At 53.1% G+C, this 18,604-nt stretch overlaps 6 protein-coding genes across 6 annotated transcripts; 1 reads left to right on the top strand and 5 right to left on the bottom strand.

The window, feature by feature from the left end:
• Positions 1-171: 171 nt before the first annotated feature.
• On the top strand, positions 172-2,182 carry Z519_04280 (uncharacterized protein; the record flags this gene model as incomplete). Its single annotated transcript, XM_016762026.1, has 2 exons — positions 172-590; positions 643-2,182. 2 exons carry the CDS (start codon positions 172-174, stop codon positions 2,180-2,182), a joined length of 1,959 nt encoding a protein of 652 aa, XP_016622364.1.
• A 480-nt stretch (positions 2,183-2,662) lies between these two features.
• Z519_04279 (uncharacterized protein) lies at positions 2,663-4,319 on the bottom strand (the record flags this gene model as incomplete). Its single annotated transcript, XM_016762025.1, has 3 exons — positions 2,663-2,758; positions 2,830-3,975; positions 4,038-4,319. 3 exons carry the CDS (start codon positions 4,317-4,319, stop codon positions 2,663-2,665), a joined length of 1,524 nt encoding a protein of 507 aa, XP_016622363.1.
• Positions 4,320-5,635: 1,316 nt separating this feature from the next.
• Positions 5,636-6,111, bottom strand: Z519_04278 (uncharacterized protein; the record flags this gene model as incomplete). The annotated part of the gene is made up of 2 exons (XM_016762024.1): positions 5,636-5,768; positions 5,951-6,111. The coding sequence occupies 2 exons, from the start codon at positions 6,109-6,111 to the stop codon at positions 5,636-5,638; spliced, it is 294 nt and encodes a 97-aa protein (XP_016622362.1).
• Positions 6,112-7,476: 1,365 nt separating this feature from the next.
• Z519_04277 (uncharacterized protein) lies at positions 7,477-10,185 on the bottom strand (the record flags this gene model as incomplete). The annotated part of the gene is made up of 1 exon (XM_016762023.1): positions 7,477-10,185. The coding sequence occupies one exon, from the start codon at positions 10,183-10,185 to the stop codon at positions 7,477-7,479; it is 2,709 nt and encodes a 902-aa protein (XP_016622361.1).
• Positions 10,186-13,119: 2,934 nt separating this feature from the next.
• On the bottom strand, positions 13,120-15,175 carry Z519_04276 (uncharacterized protein; the record flags this gene model as incomplete). The annotated part of the gene is made up of 7 exons (XM_016762022.1): positions 13,120-13,311; positions 13,473-13,722; positions 13,806-13,972; positions 14,051-14,200; positions 14,286-14,424; positions 14,500-14,825; positions 14,882-15,175. 7 exons carry the CDS (start codon positions 15,173-15,175, stop codon positions 13,120-13,122), a joined length of 1,518 nt encoding a protein of 505 aa, XP_016622360.1.
• A 1,128-nt stretch (positions 15,176-16,303) lies between these two features.
• Positions 16,304-17,859, bottom strand: Z519_04275 (uncharacterized protein; the record flags this gene model as incomplete). The annotated part of the gene is made up of 2 exons (XM_016762021.1): positions 16,304-17,277; positions 17,343-17,859. 2 exons carry the CDS (start codon positions 17,857-17,859, stop codon positions 16,304-16,306), a joined length of 1,491 nt encoding a protein of 496 aa, XP_016622359.1.
• Between the last annotated feature and the right edge of the window lie 745 nt (positions 17,860-18,604).

Genomic DNA, 18,604 nt, shown 5'->3' with positions numbered 1-18,604 from the left:
CCCAGACCCATAGCTTCATCCGTGCAGGAAATTGCGATAACACCCACCCTCGAGCTCAAAGGCAAGCTCCTTTAGGAGACGAATGGTAGTGGGAGTCCTCATGCCGAACCTGTTCCTGGAGATAATAAAGAAGGAAAAGCAAAGGCCCATCCTTTGCTGCGCTCCATCAACATGGATGTCGTGCGAAACAAAGCAGAAATGCGGAATCAGGCGACCACACGGTGCGACACAAGAGAGGCCGCTCCAGCAATCAAGGCTGGAGACGGAGAGCTCAATCGTCTTCTCAAAATATCGGTGCAACGGATCAAGTCGATCAAGGCAAGACCTACGGACTTTGCAAATGCTCACACTCGATTTAGAGACTGCATTAGTTGGTTTACAGCAGAAGACTCTGCCCGTGTGGCATCCAACGGCCAGTCCGATGGTATTGGAACACCAAGAGAATCATCATGGGAAGATTTGAATACAAGAGGCAAATTCTTGCCATTACCACTCAATTGGCAAGGACCCTGTTTGAAGGCAGAGATAAACAGCAGAATTCTCCCAATTTGGCAATTACGGGCCATGTCTCCAGAAGGATTGTTGGCCGGGTTCGGTCGGAAGCAATAACTGTGAGTATCCCGCACCAACAAAGGTTCCAAGATTTGACATTGCAACGCTCTTTTCCAAGGAGAGTGAAGCATATGACAGCGCCGAACGAGCCAGCATACTACTTGCTTATCTTACACCTAATCCAGCTCCAATGATGCATGTCATCGCACCACTACCGACAACAATTCTATTTTCTGGACTCGGCGAGGCTTCAACCGGGGGTATGAATGCCGAATTGGCAGATTCCCAGGGACAACCAACAGACCAGATGATATTAAGAGGCGAAATGGTACTGCCATTGACCAATGTCCTGGAATTGGGAGCGTACAACCATCACCTTCTCTCATCTGTGGCTGTAAATGCGTTGGACCCGTTCAGGATGAGTTCGGACGGCGAGAACCAGGTCCTCCTTTATGACCCTAAACCGGCGCCGACATTGCATATCCCGCCAGGCGCCGCAGCCAAAGTTCAAATCATTGACACAACCTCCCGCCTCGATGTGTCCTTACAGGTCTTCATGGGCCCAACACAATTTGGGCATGAGATTCTCAAGGTGCCGTCCTTCTCTTTCCTCATCGAACAAGTTTCCTCGGGCAGGCAAATTCTCTTTGACCTCGGGTGCAGGAAGGACTGGCAAAGACTTCCGCCTCCTGTGTTGGGGCTCGTAACTCAGCCAAGTTGGAAGATTGAGGTCGAGAAAGACTCGGTGGCTCAGATCTTGCAGGGGAACGACGTCGATGTTGCTGGCGGCGCTATTGAAGCCGTCATCTGGAGTCACTGGCAGTATGACCACCCTGGAGACTCCAGCACCCCCCCAGGGAGTACAGCCCCGATTGTTGGACCCGGTGTGAAGGAGACGTTGCTTCCGCCATATCCAGAGAACGAAAATTCGCCGCTCCCGGACACTGATTTTGCGGGCCGAGAGCTGAAAATCATCGACTTCGAGAACCAAACCACTCTTCATATTGGCCGCTTCCGCGCAGTCGATTATTTCAACGACGGATCCTTTTATCTCCTCGACGCGCCAGGCCACGCGATCGGTCACATGTGTGGCCTTGCACGTGTGACATCGACGCAGGATGGTGACGCCGAAGACGCATTCGCCCTCATGGGTGCGGACGCGGCACATCACGGCGCTGAACTGAGACCTTCCGAGTATCTCCCGATTCCAAAGACCCTCGACCCTACACCCTACGCTGCTAAATACCCAACCGTGTGCCCCGGCCACATCTTTGAAACCATCCATCTGCGGAAGAAAGGGACCGAGCCATTTTACCACATTCACAACGGTGTCGCCCACGACCCCTGGCAAGCGCAGGAGATTGTCGGCGTTTTGCAGGAATTTGACGCCATGGACAATGTTTTTGTCGTGATCGCTCATGACGGCAGCTTGTTGGATGAGAGGGTCGAGATTGACTGGTTCCCGCAAGGGACATTGCGGGACTGGAAGCAGAAGGACTGTGCGCGCGAGGCTAGATGGGGTTTCTTGGAGGATTTGACCAAGGCCGTCGAGCATGCCACCGCAGCTGATCATGGAGACCATGAGGCTTCGGCCTTTTTGTTTGGGGGGGATGAAAGCGCCCCGTTATGAAGGAGGAAAATGAATGGACGAAATGGAATCCACCGCATTCACGCAATGTCACCAACCCGGGCCGAATCCCTGATCGTTGGTTCCGGCTAAAGAAGAACTACTTGTATCATTATGGCTCGTGGGCTGAACCAACTATGTTCAAATCTCATCTCATCTCAACTCATTGCAATCTAACGGACAAATTCCTCGGTACCATGACGATACAGCGGAGAAAAGTTGAATTCATTCAAGGATTGTCATATAAGCGTCGCTCAAGCCATTTCAATGAAGAGGGACGGAGCAAATATATATATGACCACTCGTTCATGGTGGTACAGTCACTCAAGACCAACCCCCTCCCTCCCTTTTTGATTCTACTTCGCCGGAGATGTGTGCAACGGGGACTTTTATATGTTCGTCCTCTCCCTCTCCCCCTCCCCCGTCGATACTCCGAACTCCGTCCTCAGAACTCCGTCCTCCGTATTATATCTAGCTAGTCGATCAAGCCCTATCCCGACAGACGATGGAGAACGGCTTCAGGAAGTTGGTCCACTTGTCCAGTGGCTCGAGACGGTAAGTCGGGTCTTCGAGGGAGATCTATAGGGAATGTCAGCGAGTTTCTCTCAACGTGGTCTTCTCCATTGTGCAGAAGAAGAGGGATTACTCACGTCAAACTCGAGCAGTATTCTTGGAATCACCTTCTTCATCTCCAGCTCTGCAATGTGTCTGCCGATACAGACGCGCTTGCCGGCTCCGAAGCCCAGCACCGACCTCTCCATCACGAGCCGGCGGTGGTGATCGGCCTCCAGCCAGCGGTCGGGTCTGAATCCGTCGGCGTCCTTGCCAAAGACGGCGGGATTGAAATGCGCATTCCACACGGACACGCCCACTGTCGTGCCGCCGGGGAGGAAGGTGCCGGCGATCTCGGCGCCCTCGGGAGGCACCTCTCGCTCCAGCAGGGCGCGGACGAACGGCTGCAGACGCATGGTCTCCTTGATGACGGCGCCGAGATAGTCAAGTCGGTCCGTCTCGATGAATCTGGGCTGTGGGGCAGCGGAAAGGCGTCCTTCGTTGAGCGCCTCGTCGATCTCGGTCCGCAGCTTCTGCATCGCCGCGGGGCTCTTGAGGAGGTTGTAGAGGATGGTCGTCATGGTGTAGGCCGACGTGTCGAACCCGGCGGCGATGGTGCTCGAGATCATCCGCAGGATGCTCTCATCCGTGACGCTGTCTTTGTGCCGGTTTCGTCCCGTGAGGTATTTGGCCATGAGATCGGGCCTGCCATCACCGCCGTCATCACGGACGTATCCCTCGGCCGTCTTGTTCTGTCGCTTGCTAAACTCTTCAAGGGCCATGGCCGTCCATGCCTGTGGTTTCCCTCCCGACCTGCTGTACCATGCCGCACACAGCGGAGACTTGAAGAGTAGTTTCTCCAGAGCGGGCACGCTCTGCCAGCGGCCCCAGTGGACCAGTCGCGCATAGGCCGAGACCGGCGCGGTTGGCCGTCCACTGGTCAGATAATCCGTGTGTTTGCTGAAGGCCGCCTTCATCAAGAAGTCGACTTGGAACTGCTGCATGAGGTCGAAAAGTGGCACCGTCCGGTTCTGGCGGATGACCTGGATGAGGATTTCGACCGTGTGGTCGACGTCGGGCTCATAGTCCAGCAAATTCTTGGCCGCGAATGCACTTCCCACGGCGCGCTTAAGGGTCGACACTTCGTTTTCGTCCAGGATGTCGATTACGGTGCCGAAGATTTTGCCGTTCACAAGCGCCCTCAGTGTTTTATAAGACTCGGCCTTATCCACAAACGCGGCTGGCTGTCAGTCGACAACGGGCTACGTACCATGGGGTTGGAGGGAACCTGCTCATACATACGTACCTTTCTGAATTCTCCGTGCATGGAATGGATCACAGGGACCGCGGCAGGGTCGGCGATGCTCACAGTATTGGGACCAATGCGTACCAATGGCCCATATTTGTCGTGGAGTTCTTTGAGCGTCTGGGAAAATCCTCCAGATTGCGTGACAGAAAACCTCCACAGGTCTGTGAAGGATGCGAGGAGAGGCCCAGGGATTGAGGACAGCCGTCGGTATCTGACTAGGCCCGCTGCCAGCAAGAAAATGGCGACCGACCAAAGCAAGAAAGACAGCGAACAAAGCATATTGGAAGCGGCGTTTTGGAACAGGAATACTGGGTTGGCGAAGACAAGTGTGCAGATTGAGGAATCGATCTCACGTTCGAGGGTGATCTTGACGTTACCTTTTTATCCTTCACACTGATTCCCCAAAGGTCATCTCTGGTGGTCAGACTCATCTTGCATGGACAAGAGAGAGGGTTGACGGCCGTCGATCAAACCCACTCTCACACTGTTTTCCGTGACTGACTCCATGGGGCCTTACATAAGATTCCAGGAGTTTGTCCCTTTCTCATTCCAGGCTGGACATGCCAGATCAAGCCCCCTCCTGACTGACTGACCAAGAGGAGACCCAGCGACCCATATGAAGTGCGGCAGACATTGCCCGAGGAGGGTGACTATGGGGGCCCTGCGTGGCGAGGATTGGACCTGTCCTGATCGACATTCACCTCGAGGGGGACGTGGTGGCAGCAGAACAACTTGCTGATCCACTGTCCTTTTCGCTGAAGTTGATGGAAGATCGAATAGCCTCCTTTTTCTCTGAGATACTGGCAATGATCAGCGAGGGGCCATACCGCTTGAGCAGTTCTCCCGGGGTATTGTGCTCCTCAACGACTCTCCTTGACTAAGCTCTGGCATAAGGTGGATCTCCATTTTATGGGGGTCATGAACTGATTCGTGCCATGATTACGGGGTTGCGTTGCGCATCGTACAAATGTACGTTCACATAAGTCGAATGGATCATAGCTCGTCAGACGCCGGTAAACCAATTGGCATTATTACCCACGGACAGCTGGAGTTGTTAAATGCTAGTAATCAGTATTCAGTCGAAAAGAATAAAGAATAGAGTGGCCACCCAGGGGGGTTTCCCGGGCAGCCTATGACAGTCTTATGTGTGTGTGTGTAGATATATATATATTATCACAGAGGCATTGTCTGAATCGATCGTTTTCCCACGTTTGCAAATTTCCAGCCAGTTGACACCTTTTACATCCCCCCAGGGATAATAGTTGATGCTCATGATGACACAAGTGTGACAGCGAGGTAGACTCAGCCGCGCAATTCCGTGCCATTCATAATATTTGATTTCACGCCGTTCTGTCCCTTATTGGCCATTAAGTGGGGGCTAAGCAAACACAGACTCCACGGGAAGCATGATTTTGACCTCTACTTCGAGAGAATCGAAGTCACCATACCAAGGATTCTGCGAGAGATACTAACAGGGTGCTTCAACGCAAATAACGTGTTCTATGCCTGGCACAAGTCCATTCATTGCATTAATTCCTTATGGCTCCTCGTATATGCAATAGCATTTTTGTTTCATATTGTCCATGAAATGTATCTTAGCCCCTCTTCGCCTTCTTCTGCTCCAACGTCTTAGCCGGACTATCTCTGGGATCGCGATACTCGTTCGCCGGATCCCCCTGACGTCTCGCCTGCGTCATCTCTGCGTTGCCCGACACCGAGGGCTTGGTGCTGTGGAAAAGGTAGTAGAAGGGCAAAAAGGCCAGGATGCCTCCAGCTGCGATTCTGCAGGTTTGCCGCACCATTGGGTTAAAATTCTTGTTCCAGCAAGGGCGAAACATATATAATATGAAGATATTATGTATACAGACAAAAACATTTTCTTGAGGGCTGCTAGACGGACGGGGTCTTACAGTGGTATGCTGCTGCTCATGTCGCGTGGGGCGCCGGGGCGCGTGGGAGCTGCTTTCACTGCGTAGGCTCTTCTGGTCGTCTGTCTTGCCCCGGCCTGGATGAATTGGACGGATGCAAGGGCAGGCTTGTATGCCTGGGCTGCACGAGTTCGAGGCGACATGGTGGTGATAGTGGTGGTCGATATGTAGATTGGGACGTTTGACGAACAACAACAACAGCAAACAACAATAACAACGCCAACAAACTTCACCACATCAAAGGCTGTCGGGTTTTGTATATTCCACCTCTCTGCCTCTTTGTTCTTACCTTTTCGCCACACGAAACATCACTGCAATTACTGCGTCATGAAGGCATCATTCCCCCGGCGGCTTCTCTCTCTGTGTTTCGACTTGAACGTCATGACTTTGGGTCGTTTACATCATGACACCTTGACACTAAGAGTGCCACTGACAATGACACATTTCATTTACGTCCCCGCTAGGATCAGAGGAAAGCGAGAGAGATGTGGTCCGAGTGTTTTCTTTCTTCGAATCTTAACGATCCTTCAATCGACGGTGCCACTCCACTCCACACCATCTCCCCCGGATCGACACCGGGGGGGAGGGAGGGTCGAGACTTGAGACTATCAAGGGAGAAGTAGGGGGAGACGGAGATAGAGAACTCCCCACATGAACCACCCACCTAGAGTACTTCCTAGTACAAGGAAGTAACTAGCTGTCTCGTATCGAGCTACAGTAGATGGGGAGCACTCGTGGTACAGACTATGGTACCTACGCGGCTCGCTAGACAATCGACCTAAAAACTCGTTTCGAGTACTGTACATCGCGGGATAGGTCCAAGCTCAGTAGGTAGGCCCTCCATGTTGATCAACTAGCTAAACCCGGAGGTACCGTAAGTAGACTGCAGGCCGAACGTCGCAGGCCGAACGCCGGAGGCCTCCTACCCAATGAAGGAGAGTCAGTCAAGATGGCGCCGCGAGCACTTCTCCGTACCAAGGCGGGTACCTCCCTAGGTGCTTCTAACTGAGACTCCTCCGGCGGACGAATGCAAGCGCTACGAGTCCGGGGTCATCTGTGTTGCGGCGGGCTGGGGGCCTGGAATACTTTGAATCTCGCCTACATACCCCTCGTACTCCGTACCATTGTCGTTATTGCTCGTCGAACCAGATGCAGATACAGTCCAGCCAGCCATCTGCCAGGCTAGCCCACGAGAGGGGCCCGCAGCTAATTCAGGCTCTGGCAGTCGCCCATCCGCTCACGAAAGGGGAAAAGGGAAAAGAAATTGCTCCAGACCGGTGCACGCGACCGGCTGCCTTGCTTAGACACTTGCTTCTTCTGGGGAATGACTATCTTCCAGCAACGGCAATGTTCGCCTGCAGATATTCCGCTGCGATACAACAATGGACAAAGAACCTCCCAAGTGACAAAAGAAATGGTGATACGCATCATCAAATCACACAAACCAAATTACCTCCCACAGGTCGTCTAGTTAATCCGAGTCTTCATCCATCTATCACCATCCATCATCAAACACTTGATGGACTTCCTCCTCGACGACCAAGCAAGATGTTCACAGCCTCATCCCAGCCCCGCCCGTTCACAATATCCATCACTGTCCTGCCTGACTCATCTTTAGCCTCCAGGTCAACGCCACCACCCCTCTCAACGAGAAGCTTCAAGACCTTGGCATCCCCATTTTCCACCGCCTGGAGCACTGCGTTCCAGCCACGGTACATGAGATTAATGTCGGCTCCTCGAGCCAGTAACATCTCGATGATGTCGGTATCCCCGCTTCGGCACCTGCGGATGGCCTTGATGATGGGTAGATGCTCGCCCGGGGCATTGACATCGGCACCGGCTTCTTCGAGCAGGAACCGAACAATCTCTTTTCTGTCCTCCCGGATAGCCGTGGTCAGAGGGGAGAAGACACCGCCGTTCTTGTCCTCGACGCTGACACCGGCTTTCAGCAACAACTTGATGCTCTCGAGCTGGTTTGCAACAACTGCCATCTCCAGCACTCCCTTGACAGCCCTTGGATTCGAGAGCGAGGGCAGAAGCTTGCGAAGCATCTCGGGTCTCTTCACTGCCATACAGATGGGCCAGTCCTGGCCTCTGATCCCAGGGTCTGCACCATGAGCAAGAAGTATGTCGACAAATTCAACACGGTCGTCACGAATGGCGGTGGTCAAGGGGGTATAACCTTCGGCGCCCCGGTCATTGGGGCTGACGTGCTGGTCGAGCAAGTACATGAGCGCGTCTTTGTTGTTGTGAGCCACGGCCTTCTCGATGATGCCTTTGGGCTTGTGCAGATTGGCGCCGGCTGCAACCAGCTGTGGAAGCAGATGCGTGCGGTCATGAGTCACACATTTGAAGGCCGGGTATTCTGATGCCATCACGTTTGCATCGGCGCCATTAGCGAGGAGAAGGGAGACCAATTCGCCGCGGTTATCACGAATAGCAGTACAGAGGGGAGTGTAAACCCCGTCTTTCTTAGCGTTGGGGTCAACACCAGCTCTCAGCAGGATGGTTACCGACTCCAGGTGGTTGATACTCGTGGCAAGTTCCAGAATTCCCGGGCACTTCTTGAAATCTGCTCCCCGCGATAGCAGTAGCTGGAGCGCCTTTGGTTGGTAGGTCGAAGGCCACAATAGGTGCTTGGGGCCAGGCAAGTTGGGGTCCGCTCCATGATCGAGGAGGAAGATCATGATGTCAACTCTTTTCGCTTGGATTGCAGTGAAGAGGGGCGTCTCTCCCTCGCTATTTTTGCCGTTCACGTCGCTACCGTAGTCGACCAGAAGCTCCGCCAGCTTCTTCGGATTGGTCTTAGTGATAGCCTTGATGAGGAGTGTGTTGCCATCAGCGGTGTTCAGATTGGCGTCTCCGCCGTAGGTGAGATAGAGTTGCAAGAACTCGAGTTTGTTTTCGATGACGGCCATAGCGAGGGGGCACTCTCCATCAGGGCCAGCTGGAAGATTGGGATCTGCCCCATATTTCAGAAGCAACTTTGCGGCATCAAGGAATGACAGCTCTGTTGCGGACAGAAGGGGACTGAACTTGATCTTGTCGAGACCGTTGGGATCGGCGCCGAAGAGAAGCAAGAGTCGGACCGTCTCGACATCTTGGTGCAGGACTGCTTCTCGGAGAAGGTTGACCCCGTTCTCACCGTCGGGAGGGACGCCACAATCAAGCAGTTGCTCAATCATCTTGTGCTTCTTCTGTTGAACAGCGTTCAACAAGGTCGACTTGAGAGCTGCAGAGGTGGCCCCGGAAGTCTGCTTGGGTGTCCATCTCGGGACTGTAGCAGGGTCGGCTTTCACGCGAGCAATTGGGGAATTCTTGTCCAGTCCGATCTCGTGTATCATATCCTCGATCTGACCAAATGATTCCGCGGTTTTAACGGAGACGTGGTCTTCAACGGCAACCTCGGTTCGAGAACTCTCACTGCTCATCATTTGCAGGTCCCTGGTGGCTGAATTGACCGTCAGTTTGCTGGATCTGGTACTTGGCGCTGGCCTGCTGAAGCTTTGCCTCTGAGGGATCGCGGTCAAGGTATCTGGATCCTCGCCGAAATGTGACATAAAGTTGGACTCTGACGTTCTCTCCGTCAGCGGAATGGCTGGTAGTGGTGGGAGAAGATCGGCACCCTCTGAAACAGGAGGTAGAAGAGGAGGCTTAGCGACGGTTGGCGCGGTCTGCTTGATGCTTGGGTTCATGCGCTCGAGGACAGCTGCGAGACCTGTGTATCCAATACCGACGGAGGCATCCGCCTTTGCGTCGCCGAGATACCATCTGAATACCATTGCGCTCATACCCAGCGCATCACGGCTCCTGGCGAGCGAGTCCTTCATCTTGTGGATGTCCGTGTCGGCGAACATCATGTGCCAGCCTTTTTTGAGCTTTCCCAGGCTTCCCTTCTTCTCGTACTCCAAGAACTTGATAAGCATCTGGTTCAGGACAATGAAGTCATCGTTGGTCTGACGAAACTTCTTGTCCAGTTCCTGTTGCATGTCATTTGGGAACTGACTGTGCGTCCGCGAGGCTTCGGATAGACCTGCTTCGATGGAGCACAGGACGCGACAGATATCGAGGAAATTTGTCGCCAGCTCACGAAACCCATGTGGAGCCTCCTTGACAGTGCTGAGGTACTCTAGCATACGCACCGATATGCTGTTTCCTAGTGTGGTTGCTTTGCCGCAGAGGTCCAAAAGGGACTCTTTGCCCTTCCTGGGCGCCATGTTGGAAAAGATGAGGGTGGCGCGGTGAGTCTTTCGATCTCGGACGGGACAGGTATGCACCTGTAGGCTGAAAACAAAACAGCCCAGCGAGAACGGGCCTGAGGTTGACCAAATTCTTGGGGAGGAAGAAGCGGAGCTTCAGGTTCAAGATGAGCTGCCACGTTTTTATCTCTCCTTTCTCCCCTCGCAATGCTCGAGACGGACCAGAACATTCGACACGGGAAGGAAGTTTTCATCCACTCCTCATACGAACCATTGATGGCGGCCTCCTGGTACCCCAACGCCATCCATTCTTCAGACCAATGCCATTGTCAGCATGTGCCGTTGTACCACGTAGTACCAAGGCTTCTGTCCCACCAGAGAACTAAACAAGGTTGGTAGATCCTTGAACTTAGTACGAGCACAACCTGCCTTGAGACGATTCCTGAGGCAACTAGCCAGAGTCCCTCGTATCCTCCCTTCCGCCTAGGCCTCCCTCGTTCCCATTTTTGGGACTGGGCAGGGATGGAACCTGCTCAGAATTTGTTGCGTTGCAAGCTCATCTGCTTGAGCTTGCTTGAATCGTCGAGGGAAGGATCGTCGATGCCTCCTGACCAGCAGGATTCATTTCCACCCGATTCGTAGGTCAGAATCTGTTTACTTTCGGGAGCGCGGAGCGTAACCAGATGAACTGCCAGGCTTTGCACGGGCCAGACGAAGTCATGCAGGTATTGTACCTACCTACTCCAGAAACGAAACGTGGTTGGCAGGTTGGGGTCTCGAACCAGGGCCTGAGGAATCTGCAAGCCGGTCGGGCTGGTCTTCAATTAGCCCTTGGAAAAGAGACGAATTCGACGCCAACCTGCTGCCCCTGACCCTGCCAGCCTTCCACCAACGAAGACAGTTGCTCTGTGCCAGGAGAACTAAGTTCCCCATTACTAATTATTCAGGTTAAGCAAGTATTGCTGGGCGCTCCTGTTTTCCATATTTTACGTACAGCGGATTCGGGAGCCAAAGCTACTGCGCTCGAATCGAGCTCGATTGCGACTCTTCCATTTGCTGGTTTCAAGGGGTAGCAAAAGTCAAGCGAAACAAGCAGCCCCAAGTGGAAGCCGGCCCAGCTGTCCACACACACTCTATCTCGCGGGAATCTGCAGCCGGGTACGAGATTCCCTCTTGCCTAGGGCCTGATTTGGGCCGATGCCGCGACGATTCTATGCACAGCCGAGGCAGCTACTGGGCCATCCAGCGCTCCTCCGTACCCATGTGCCACAGGATTCACTAGTTCACCCACCAGATCCTTGGAGTATTGACATTGCCAGCCTCGTTGGATGCGTGCTGGTCTGTAAATGGAACAAGTTTCCAGCAGCCACTATTTAAACCACATTCGATCACCCGCCTCGCAGAGAAGACAAGGACCTGACCATGGTGGAGGGATACCCTCAACCACAGCGATCCACTCACCCCTCATCAAGCGTGCCTGAGCTAGCAAAGTCAATTCAAGACCAAATATTCTTCTCAAAGCATGGAATACCCCACCGATCCGGGGAGTTCCCATGCTCTTTGCTGGCTTCCAAGATGCCAGGATTCTCTCCCTTTCAAGGTGATCAGTGGCGTTTTGGCCCGATCTTTTCGAGCCGTCTGCTCCGAACACCCAATGGACAAATGCAAGGCACAGAAAGCTGGCCATCCTAGCCAGCGGCAAGGAAATGCGGCACGCTTTGATATCGACCGCCCAGACTCTGCTCTATCCGCACCGACATGGACTTCCCCGAAAGGACACGATGAGACCTCGCGTCTTAACTTTTTGTTTCGGGTAGAAATTGAGAGAGGAGTCCAGTTTTGCAACTTCGTGGGCGGGAATTCTTCTCTTGAAGCTCCCGTCTAGGCTCTTCATCGCTCGAGCCAGGCATCCTGGCGCTGCTCCACCTGGAACGATTCTCTTTCTTCAGGCAGACATAGGGCTTCATCTCCTGGGCAGCTGCAGAATTGTCTGATCTCGAACCCCATAAGACTCAAGCTCTTTTCTCACCTATCAGCAAAGCCGCGATCTCAGGAGCACCCCGCCTGCGCGGCATTCTTCTATGGCCGGCATGCGATCTCGGGTTGAAAAGTTGCCCTTCCAAGGTATTCGCGCAATGTCCAGATCGCTCTCTCTCTCCTATCGAGCTGAAATTTTCTCGGTGGATTCATTGATTCACAAGCAGGGAAACCTGCCATACGTCTGGCTCCGATCGACGATGCCCGCATGGGTTGATCCAGGATTACTCTTCCCGTGCCTGTGTTTCTTTGCCATGTGAACATTAGGGCGGGACCACCTCCTCTCCACCCTGGAGTACGGTTTGTTTCGAAGTTAAAGACGCGGCAAATGCATCCACTCTGGGACATTCTTTGCGGGGCATCGTTGCTACAAGGTCATTGGTATGCCTACGAGGTAAGGTACCTAGTTTTGTGTCTAAAACCTTGAAGTTAGCGCCTCACACTTGGACTAGGTAGACAAGACTTCCCAGCTGTCTGGCTCTTTTTCTCCTCCACCTAGCCTTTTTGGCCAGCCGCCCTTTGGAAACGAAGCCTGTATCCAGAGCAAGCTTGCCGTTGAGTGGGCTCACTAATCGGTGGAGACGACTACCTGCCTAGTAGTCACGTAGATGCGAAGATCGACTGCATTGTATGCCAGTTTCTATTTACCTGAAAGAAAAGCGTTGAATTGCTTTAGATAGCAAATATGGGATTCCTTTCGCACGTCCGAGGACAGGTATAAGTTCAGTGTACCTCAAGAGACAATATGGTAATAAATCCTTATCGAGCATGGGGTGATACCCGGAGAAGACCATTCTTCTTGGGGGAGGGGGAGGCTGATCCAGCCGCTCAAACGTACACTGCCCGCCCATCGTAATTCCCTCCCCAAGGAGATCTGGGCCCTTCTCCGCCTCCCTCCCTCTCCTTTTTTCTCTTTCAATATTTTCCTCGCCATTTGAACTTGACAATGACGCCGGACTGCTTCCAGAACCAGACGGCCTCGGTCTTCCACTCGGGCTCGCTCGACGCCCACTCGATCTCGAAGTGGCGCAGGATCTGCGGGATGAACTTGCCCATCTCGAGGATGGAGATGTTCTTGCCGATGCACGTGCGCGCTCCGGCGCCGAACTGGGTTCCATGCGTCAGGGTGGATGGTGGGAAACAAGAAGAAGAAAGGGAGAGTAAAAACAGAGGAAAGAAAAGAAAGAAAAGAAAAGGAGAAGACAGGGGAATATGTTACAGAGGATGAAAGTTGGGGTCGTGGCTCGTAAGTTAGGTAAGTGACGTACCGCGAGGAAGCTCCGATCCATGAGTTTCAGTTGCTCAGGCGACGCTTCGAGCCAGCGTTCAGGGCGGAATGCGTCGACGTCGCTGCCGTAGATGGCCCCGTCCATGTGTACGACGGGCGCTGTGATGCTGACGTTGGTGCCGCCGGGGAGGTCGACGCCGCAGATTGTTGCGCCTTCTGGGGGCACGTACCGCTCCAGCGGCAGGGCGACGCCCGGGTGCAAGCGCATGGCCTCTTTCATCACGGCTTGCCTGCGATGCATGTTACTTCAGCTCTTCCAACGAGGGCGGGGACCATGGGCTGGGGCGACCAAGCGGCTCGCGATTGAACGTACAAGTACGGAAGCTTCAGACATTCCTCATACGATATGTAAGTCGACAGCTGTCCTTTTTTCTCCGCTTCGTCGATCTCTGCCACGAGCTTCTCGTACGCCCGTGGCGTTTTGATGAGGTAGTAAAAGCACGCGCGCAACGAGACCGCCGTGGTATCGGAGCCGGCAATCTATTATATTCTCGAGTCAGCGAATAAATGCCCTGCCTGTGTTTCACCCATTCATCACCAATGTGAGGAAAACTCAACGATGTTGTTGGACAGATGGTTCATCATGTCCCTAAACGGGATTTTCCCATCTTTGGCCTCTTTCTCCCTCAGCTGCGCCAGGAAATCTGTCCGCCCCGTCTTCTCTCCTCCTCCTTGGGTGTCGTACCGGACAATCTCGTCTTCGGTGACCTGGTCGTTTTTGCGATTTTCTGTCAGCGTCCGGAAGAAGAAACCCCCCCCGGCCCGTTGTTCGTGGAACTGGGGCCTTCCATACCTTCAGAAACCTATACAGCGCATCGGGGATTTGTGGGAAAAGCCACTTCAAGGTTCGCACAACTGTCCGATTCCCAAGCAGCCATGGATGGAATTCTGGGTATTGGCCGATGATCTTGACGTAATGCAAGCCTCCGTCACTGAGGCTTGTTTGTTAGCCACTCTTATAACGGCTGCGTCAGACTTAAAAAGACGAGCCGGGAAGGTCAACTCACAGGTCTCCGATCATGTTGTTAATGTCGCGGCGTTCCTCGAGGAAACCAAAGCGTCGTTGGAACGTCATGCTCGCAATGACATCAAAGGCGTACCACTGAACCCAGGCTGAAAGATCAACGGGTTGACCCTCCAGATCACGCATGGCGTCGATGAATATGCCGGTGCATTCGTCCGCGTACGGCTCGTAGTTTCGCATGTTTGTCATCCCGAATAACTGGGCAACGGGTCTCTTCAGGTTCCGGTGGGCTATGGGATCGCGCTCGGTGAAGACGCTGGGCATGGGCTTGCCCTGGTACGAGGGACTCATCGTGTTATAGAAATCAGTCTGGGTCGAATATTAGAGAACTGTTTCCCTCCTCAACAGTGCTGGGTAAGAAGCACCTTGAGAAATTTGCTCCCGATTCCATAGATCAGAGGGATCTCAGACGGGTCTGCGATCGAGACGTGATTCGGACCCACGCGAACAATCGGACCGTACTCCTCATGGACCTTCCTGTACTCCGCAGGAGCTTTACCTCCAGCGACCAGAGACAAACGGTATAAACGGGAGAATCTGGCAGACAAGGGGCCCGGCAGGCTTCGAAGGCCCGGTCGAAAAGCTATCCTTATGCAATTGATGCAGTACGCAATGAAAAGGACACCGCCCAAATAGAAGATGACGGGAGAGAACGCCATCTCCAATGATATCAGGGATATACCGTACCAGTCAGGGGACAGATAGGATGATGACCTCTGTAGTCTCCGGTCCTTTTCCTCTTTCTGACCGTCTAGAACTCTACAAGTTGCTTTGCCTTCACTCTTTAAATGTTCGCTGCACAGCCTTACCACGCTTATGCTTACCCCACAACAGGCCCGCGAGAACCGCCTTGTCCCACATCATAAAGCGGGCTGGAATGCGGGAACGGAGTTGTGGGGAGAATTCTGCAAGCGGTCAAAGATTGACATTTCACGGACATGTCAGTCGTGTTGCAAGTGGTGAAACTGGTGTAGTGTGTAGGTGGTGTATGGGTCGATGATGTATGGCCAGCCAGCACGAGCACTCGGGAGCGGAAGTGGAAGCTGAAGCGGAACGGCCTGAGGCGGCAAACCGAGTGCGAGCCGATCACATGGGTCTGCAGCCTGGTCCAGCCATTTATCGGTCGAGAAACCCTGATCGCGTGGCACTGCAAGGCAACCCGTCCTTCCATTCTCCCCTGAGCACTTCTCCAGGATCTTCAATAGACGGGAGCACCCATCCACCAGCTTTTGATTGACACATGCTCATTCTAGAAACCTGGAAGGACCCTGACTTGGTGGGTTGATACGCTTAGGTGCGATGCGCACTAACTGCGGTATCCCTCCAAGGCTTCAACTTCAACATTGCCCAGCAAAGGGGGCGGTGACACACCAGTTGCCTTCAAGTAAGCATCCTTAGTCTGCTCGTGTCGGTTGTTCACCTTACTTGACCACCTCTTAAAGAAGAGACGGGGATTTGTGTCTGTCAGCGGATATAGTTCGTGACCACACGTTTGATCTTGGTTCTGGCGTTGGAAACAATGGACAAAAGGTTACCTCGATCGTGCGACCAAAGAAGACTCCGCGCTATTGGGGCCGTCCCAAGTCTCCTCGGAGATACATCACAAACAGTTCGAGACGTTTTTGCCAAGCCCTTCTATGCTGCGAGATCGCCGTTGAGGGCTGGACGAAGAAAAAGGGGAACAGATGCCGTCCCCAAAATTAAGCCAGATGTGTATCAGGCCTGTACGTTATATATCTGGTCTGCAAAATGATTGGTACTGTTCGAGTCGTGGCGTCCAGACAATCCTATATATGACTGTTTCGCGCTTCATTCGAGTCTGCGCCCGAGACAAGGGACAAAAGGAGCCTCATCAAACCTAGGTCGCCTCGTGATTGAACAGGGGGGAGCTTCAGGTTACTCTCCAACATTTGCCGAAGCTCTGCTTTCTTCAATGTCAAGTCGACGTCACTGGCATTCCCGGGCTGCCTTCGATACGTCAGAGCACCATTGCTCATGATCAACTTCCACTTTTCTCCTGTATCGACGACATGTAAGCCGAACGCAAAATTTTGTCGCGCGGCTCTAGGCCCGTCAATTCGAACAGAGAGCCCCGCTAGCCATTGCTCGACAGACAGTCCTGGATTCACTTCATCCATGGCAGTAAGACTTCTTTCAGTGTTCCGGCCAGATCGCAGTTCCTGGGCCGAGGTGAGATAGACATTACGCCAGGTGGCATTTTCTGCACCGAATCCGAGCTTTTCAAATACCAATGCAAGAGCGGCCCTTGCCTTTCCGTGGGCAGGCTCTGCGGCAACGGTGTGACCAAGCAGCGTCGTCGCAAAGCGGAGATCACCTTCTTTCGCAAAGGTCTCGGCCTTTTTGACAACTTCATCGACGCCACCCATGCAAGACAGATAACGCTTTCCTTCCTCGGCAGGAGGATATTGCCACAGATGTGCCGGATTCCCATTAAACCAGGTTATGTACTTTTGATAGATACCCTTGATGTTGTGGCTCAGCGATCCATAGTAGCCCTGAGCGTGCCAAGCCTGCTGCAATGCGGGTGGCAATGTCATGATTTCCGCGATCTCAATACCTGTCAAACCAGCATTCATCAGTCGCACAGTTTGGTCGTGCATATATCCATACAGGTCTCGTTGTTCTGAGACCAGCTTGATGATCTTGGCCGAGCCCCAAGTCGGCCAGTTGTGGCCGGCAAATAGGACATCTGAAATCTCACCAAAGAGGACGATAGTCTCGTCCAGATATCGTGACCAGACTTTCGCATCCCGCACCTCAGCACCACGAAGAGTGACGATGTTATGCATGCAGTGAGTGGCGCACTCTGCAATATATAGGGCCCGTGGTCCGGAAAGTAAAAATTCATTTCCGCTGGGGCTTCCGTCTCCGGCACTGCCTGAAACACGATTCTGACTCCGTCGACGACATGTTCTTCACCGGTGATCTTGACCAAAACAGTGGGTGGGACCATAGAAATAGTTCCAGCTGAAGTTGTCATACCAAGTCCACATCCGATCTGACCTGTTGGCCCTTTTGGGATCTTGTTTCCGTACATGAAAGCAGCCCGTCTGCGCATTGATGGTCCTGCGAAAATGTTTTCATTTAGGGCAGCGTCCATGAAGCCTTCGGGAGCAAGAATGGGCACATTTGCTGACGAATGGTCAAGTAGAACACCTTGAGCACCACCAAAATGATCCACATGAGAGTGTGAATAGATCAATCCAGTGACTTTCCTGGCACCTCGATGGCTTTGGTAGAGGTTCAGCGCTGCTTGTGCACATTCCACCGAAATAAGAGGATCAATAACAATAACTCCAGTCTGACCTTCCACGATCGTCATATTGGAGATATCGAAACCACGCACCTGGTAGATGCCATCGTTAACCTTGAACAGGCCTTGGATCGAATTCAGTTGGCCTTGCCGCCAGAGCTTAGGGTCTGCAGTTGTAGGACAGTCATCTTTGAGGAAAGCATATGCATCGTTGTCCCACAAAACGCGACCATTTCGAGCTCAGATAACGCATGGGTCTTGAGATGCGATCAACCCGCGCATGGCATTCCTGAAGTCTTCGCGGTCAGCGAAAGAGGGTGAGTATCGGACAGATGTCATTGTTGGAAAGAGCTATCCTGGCAAATCAAACATGTGGATCGTTTGAACCGGTTAGGCTCAGCCTTCAGAGACAGCAGCAAGTCCTTTGGTCTCTCTAGAGAATATGTGCTTGTTGGTCACGGGAACTCCTGCACCACGAACTCGCATCAACTTTCCATGCCACGCCAAGGGTAGTTGTTCGCAGCTCGGTAATGGCGACATAACCTAGGTTGAGTTGAGTTTACGTTGACAAGCTGCCGAACAGAACCGATTCATCCTTTGCCGAAGAAAGGCGCTAAGCCAGCTCGAAATGGGAACTTAATGCCCAGTTCAAGGATTCCTCGTGGCGGAATTTTATGCGCACAAAGCATTCTCGGGCAAGGCCTGAAGGGGCCTTGAGCTTTACAAAGCTGCATCTGCGCGGCTGGAATGGCCGCCAGCATTTGGTGAGTATGTATGAAGCACGGTGTGCGGAGCAATGAGATGAATTTTGATA

Source organism: Cladophialophora bantiana (assembly GCF_000835475.1).
Source record: "Cladophialophora bantiana CBS 173.52 unplaced genomic scaffold supercont1.5, whole genome shotgun sequence".
In the NCBI taxonomy this organism is placed as follows: domain Eukaryota; kingdom Fungi; phylum Ascomycota; class Eurotiomycetes; order Chaetothyriales; family Herpotrichiellaceae; genus Cladophialophora; species Cladophialophora bantiana.
The sequence above is the reverse complement of the archived record's forward strand: the minus strand, read 5'-3'. Positions and strand labels throughout refer to the sequence as shown.